The sequence below is a fragment of the Alosa sapidissima genome, chromosome 11 (assembly GCF_018492685.1).
Source record: "Alosa sapidissima isolate fAloSap1 chromosome 11, fAloSap1.pri, whole genome shotgun sequence".
Taxonomy (NCBI): Eukaryota; Metazoa; Chordata; class Actinopteri; order Clupeiformes; family Clupeidae; genus Alosa; species Alosa sapidissima.
In genome coordinates, this window is record NC_055967.1 from 18,542,514 (window position 1) to 18,547,993 (window position 5,480).

General features: G+C 42.4%; 1 protein-coding gene across 1 annotated transcript; it reads left to right on the forward strand.

Annotated features, from left to right (window-relative positions):
* Positions 1–1,356: 1,356 nt before the first annotated feature.
* Positions 1,357–5,264, forward strand: h3f3c (H3 histone, family 3C). The gene is made up of 4 exons (XM_042110337.1): positions 1,357–1,488; positions 2,640–2,783; positions 2,964–3,117; positions 3,645–5,264. Exons 2-4 carry the CDS (start codon positions 2,656–2,658, stop codon positions 3,771–3,773), a joined length of 411 nt encoding a protein of 136 aa, XP_041966271.1. The 5' UTR covers positions 1,357–1,488; positions 2,640–2,655; the 3' UTR covers positions 3,774–5,264.
* Positions 5,265–5,480: the final 216 nt, after the last annotated feature.

Consider the following 5,480-nt stretch of genomic DNA (forward strand, 5'->3'; position numbering starts at 1 on the left):
AATCATTGATATCATGGAGGCAATGAAGACGAGAGAGGAAAAGATAAAGTGAGAGACGATGGGAACGGGGGTGGGGGCAATAGAACACACTTGAGAAAGAATAGCAGCCTACAGCTTGATCTACGCCATGAGCAGAGAGGCACATATGAATGAAATACACATCCCTCTAAAAAGGCCAGAGCAGGACACCATGAAGCGGAAAACACTGCACTGATACCCCAGGTACTTTATTTAAGATGCAATCAGTGCTTTGACCTTCAGCTGCACTATTAGAGCGACTGTGAGATCCACAACAGTAAAGGTGAGGACTTCACTCAACACTAATGAAGTAATTTGCTGAGGTGGGCAACAACTGTGATGTCTTTGCCCCTGACAAAATGAAAAAAGAAAAGTTGTTTTTCCACAAAGGTGATTTTAAAATAGGTGTTATGAGAACAAATGACGGTTGTAATTCATGAATGACCTTGTTATTGAGGAGTTCCGAGTTTTGTGTCCTTTTGTTCAAAGGTTTTTAGATTTAACTAGTAGCGTATGGCGCCACCTGCTGGCAACACCTAATTAGTACAGGTAGTTCAATCAAATATAGTTACCCTAGTGACTCAAAATAATAAGAAAGGCCTGTAGTTCAGCAGAATGTGGATTGTGTAACTATTTAGAATATAAATTATTGCCAAGGTTCGGCAGAATAGTGTTTGGTTTTGCTCATTCTTGTTATTATCTTTAGTCTACCACTATGACCCTATTTCCTTGAGAACTGTTAAAGAAAGGATCTTCAATCCGAGGGACTTTGCCATTTAAAAATAAAGGGTAGGCTAAATGAAAATTAATGATTAGCTTTAGTGGAGTTGTAGCCTCGCCTAGGCCCTACAGTTATTTCCAAACTACATTGAGGATAGGCTAAAACACCATTCAGCCAAGCCGACTGCCTCAAATAGAGATTTTAGTAGCCTAAAGCAATATCATTTTTACTCTCCTGATCTGTCTATGTTAGTCTTTGTGCATTAACGTTTGGTTACTGAAAACATAAGCTAATGAAGAAAACTTATTAGACCTTCAATATTCAAAACATAGGCCTATAGTATAGCCTATATGCTAATTTTAATGTTGCTTTCTGTTGACATGCAAATTTTCTTGTAATAGGCCTATGTTTTTTTTTTTTTTTTTTTGCATTATCTTGCCATGCCTTTGAAAAACAGTTTTGGTTTCATAACCCACGAGCAAATAATTGATATATTGACTTTCGCTTGAACAAAAAAAGTATGCCGAGTGACCCTTTCCTTTTCTTGAATGGCCAAGTGTCAGGTCTGTTTTGTGGAAGTAAAATTCACTGTTTACAATATTTTCCGATGCATGACGGGAGGAAAGTGATTGACACGGCGGCCATTTTGCCGCTCTGCTCTGGCCATTGTGTGAGAGATAGTAAATACTGACAGTACAGACAAGCACTACACATTTTTCTCAGCGGAAAAGTGTTTAAATTCTCCCAAGGTAAGTGGCATAATGTATCGTGATTTCTTTGAAAAGTCACTTTTAAAAGCTTTGGGGCACTTTTGGTGTGGTTATTTTTCTTTTTAAGTGGAGAAAATGTTATATTTTCATCGTGTAAGAAAGAGAAATCCGTCGGCGAGACGCTGGCAGAGAAAATAGGCTCTCTACTTCCAGTCGAGGAAGACAGAAAATCCGTCCCAGTATGTGCATGTTTGCTTCGATCGTTCTCTGTAAAGCTGTGTTCGACACCGCTTCAAATAAGCATTTTGCATACCTCTGATGCATGTACTTAGTTTCTGCTTGTTTTCTGGTTGATGCATTCAGCCGTTCTTAATATTTTTAAAAAACTTCGTGCCGTCACCGAGCGTGCATATCTACAGCTTCCCTTCAGTTGCCGTTCAAATTGCGGCCATAATCTTGCGGTTAAAGGCGGAACTTTTGTGAGATGATCCGCCCTACTATTCACATGGGCATTTCTGATTGGCGCAGAAAGAGTCAGCCTCCATGCCATTGGATAGCATTGTGTTGATATTATTCAGGCCAATTCCATTCGCTAAAAGGGATTTGATTGATGGAGATTGGCCTAGCGCCTGCTTTTTTTTCTTCTTCTGACAGAGGCACTTGCCTGAAATAGTATTTGGGGTCACAACTTAACATAGTTGTGCTGTGCTGTTCCACATTCAGTGTCTTAATTGGATTGTATTGGCAGACCACTTATATATATAAATAACTTGTAATGACATAACGACAAAACAGTGTAGTATTTATTTGTACTCCTTGTGTGGTTTGGAATGATATAACATATTATTGTATGTCTTATTACACCATAGGAAGTATTTGACTTAAGGCATTGAATAATTTAAAAATAATCAAGTAATTGAAGTGTACATATTTGTTAGCTGATGGTAGCTGAGTAATAAAACCTAATTTAACAGGAGTCAGACTTGTCAGTCATGTACAGGGATCTGCTGTGAGGAGCTGTCAGTCTGGCTTTCTGGTCGTCTGAAGAAGTTAGCTCTTGTGCCCTTAGCAGTTATCACAGATATCAGCCACTCCTAACAGGACCTGAAGTTTTCGATGCCTCCTCCTTCTCAAACCCTCCCCTAAACTCAGCCTATTCTACTCACCGTCACCTTTTCTGATTGCCTCAGGTGAGCAGAAAAAGACATGGCTCGTACCAAGCAGACCGCCCGTAAGTCTACTGGAGGCAAAGCCCCCCGTAAGCAGCTGGCCACCAAAGCTGCCCGCAAGAGTGCGCCATCTACTGGTGGGGTAAAGAAGCCCCATCGTTACAGGTGAGTCATGACCCAACCTCTGTGTGTGTGTGTGTGTGTGTGTGTGTGTGTGTGTCTGTGAACTGGGCACCATGGCCAAATTCAAGTTGATGGTCTTGTTGAAAACACAGGAGAGAATAAGATTCTTAGCCTTTAGGTTCTTCTTGGGCTTATGTTTCTGATGTTATCTGTGTTCCCCAGGCCTGGAACTGTGGCTCTGCGTGAGATCCGTCGGTACCAGAAGTCCACTGAGCTGCTGATCCGCAAGCTGCCCTTCCAGCGCCTGGTGAGGGAGATTGCTCAGGACTTCAAGACTGACCTCCGTTTCCAGAGCGCAGCCATTGGAGCTCTGCAGGTTTGTTCAAGTAGCTTACTCTGAATTGGTACACACACACACACACACACACACACACACACACAAACACAAACACAAACACAAACACACACATACACATACAAACACACTCACAGAGCCAGTATGTGTGCACGACGTTGCGTGCAAAGTAAAGACATGTAGTTTACAGAAAGAAATGTGGGATGACCAGAACGGGTGCAATCACTGACTAAAGCGACTTTATGTAGGGATACTTAGATCATGTAAAAACAAGCTTGTAATAGATAGCAGAGATGTTGTCTACATGACAGTTTGCTTTCAGTTTATGCTGAGAGCATTTGAATGGCAAACCTCTATGCCAGTGCAAGTGTGGATGTATTCACTGGCTGAATAAACAACCAACCAGTGTTTACATGACACTTCTCCATCAGTGGCCATTTCTGTCATTTTCATTGTTACATGTTGTTGGTTTTGACACAGCTGTGTGTGTGTGCGTGTGTGCGTGCGTGTGTGTGTGCGTGTGTGTGTGTGTGTGTGTGTTTCTGCAGGAGGCCAGTGAGGCATACCTGGTGGGCCTGTTTGAGGACACCAACCTGTGTGCCATCCACGCCAAGCGTGTCACCATCATGCCCAAAGACATCCAGCTGGCTCGTCGTATCCGTGGGGAGCGTGCTTAAATGCACCCCCCACACCCACCTCCCCCCCCCCCCCCCCCATGGCCAATCCTCCTTCTCTTTCTTTTCCTCTTCACTGCCTCCCTCCTTCCTTCCTCACCCCTCCTCTGCCCTTATCCCTTCTTCTTGGTAGAGTTTAGAGTATCAGTGATCATGATGAGAGGTTGTGTATAAGTCCAGTCTCTTAGTCTCCGTCTGTGTCTGCCGCAGGCGGGTAGGGTACCTTTTATGTGCATGTAAAACAGGTGCTTCTGATCAGGGACTCACCCCAGCATGCAAGCACACACACAACACACACACACACACACACACACACAGACAAACAGGTATGCAAGCACACACACATACACACTCAAACAAGAGCACGCGCACACAAGCGATTGGTGAGTAAACGAGGTTCTCATTAACACATCATCACGTTTATGTGCCAGAGAAGAGCTACCCTCGAAAGATCACACACAGAAACACACACACACACACACACAGACACATTAACACATGCGTACACACACACCAGAGGGCCGAGTTGGGGTAAGGGCTGGGGCTAGTCTGCTAAAGGGGAGCGGTAACTTCCACAGCAGGGTGCTAAATTACACTAGCCCCGTCCTCCACTCAGGGTCTCTCATGGCTCAACCATTCTTCTGGCTCATCCTCTCTCACACACACACACACACACACACACATGCACCAAGACAAGTATCCACAACACTCAGAATCCATCCTTATCGTCTTACCATCCGACACTGGGCTAGACAACACTTGACTAGAGTTCTATTCCTGTTGCTGTCATGTCCTCCCCCTCATCTCACACACACACACACACTGTGTGGAGGGACAGCTCTTCTCTCATGGTGGTGGTGTTTGGTCCCTGATCAGCTGTGCATATTTAGTATTCAACTGCAGACCTGCATCTATTGGTTGAAAGTTGTTACTTAAAATATTGATGATTACTATAAATGTTGATATGGTGTCTTTTTTTTCTCTTTTTTATTATGATGCATTGCTTACACTTTTCTTTTTACCACTGTTAGCAGAAGAGCGTGATAAATCACATATATAATGTTTTTTTTTTTATTACTATTAAAATTATTTTCTGTTAAGTAGCAGCCGATCTTATTTCCCCCCTGTTTTACACTCTGGCAGCCACAGGGGGGCGCTATAACCCAGCATCTCATTCACTGTGTCACTGGTAATCAGTCATTAATACTCTTGCTCCCTTCCCCTCACACACCTCTATTTCAGATCGGCATTAGGTTTCACAAAAGTGTAGCAAAAAAAAGTTATGCTTACATTTAGTCTCTACATCCACTCTATATGTAGATTTGATTGTAGACTCCTGTTTTGTCATACTTGCGATACACAATATAACCTCATGTTGTAATTTCATTCTTTTTTTGTTTCGGTTTTCGGTATTTTCAGAAGTTTAAATAAGCTGATCTTTGTATTTTCCAAATTTCTCATACTATGGTGGTAATAAATAGATGTTACACAAAATGCGCTTCTGTTTGTAATTACTCACAAGGCTCCCAACAATAAGCAGTTCATCACTGGTCTGCAGCCACGTTTGGGATTGCTTGATATGAATTTAGCATAGAATTAACAAAAAGGCTCATCTTTTCAATATGTCAGAAAGCATACATTCACTATCCTAACTCTAAATGTTGTGTTAGCTTGCAAATACCAAAAAAACAATGTCAGGAGATGTGACAA

What these genes read in the sequence shown, in the direction of transcription:
- h3f3c (XM_042110337.1), top strand. Translation starts at nt 2,656, where the DNA reads ATGGCTCGTACCAAGCAGACCGCCCGTAAGTCTACTGGAGGCAAAGCC. An exon ending in AAGAAGCCCCATCGTTACAG is followed by an intron (nt 2,784 to 2,963) that starts GTGAGTCATGAC and finishes TGTGTTCCCCAG; the next exon opens with GCCTGGAACTGTGGCTCTGC. An exon ending in CAGCCATTGGAGCTCTGCAG is followed by an intron (nt 3,118 to 3,644) that starts GTTTGTTCAAGT and finishes GTGTTTCTGCAG; the next exon opens with GAGGCCAGTGAGGCATACCT.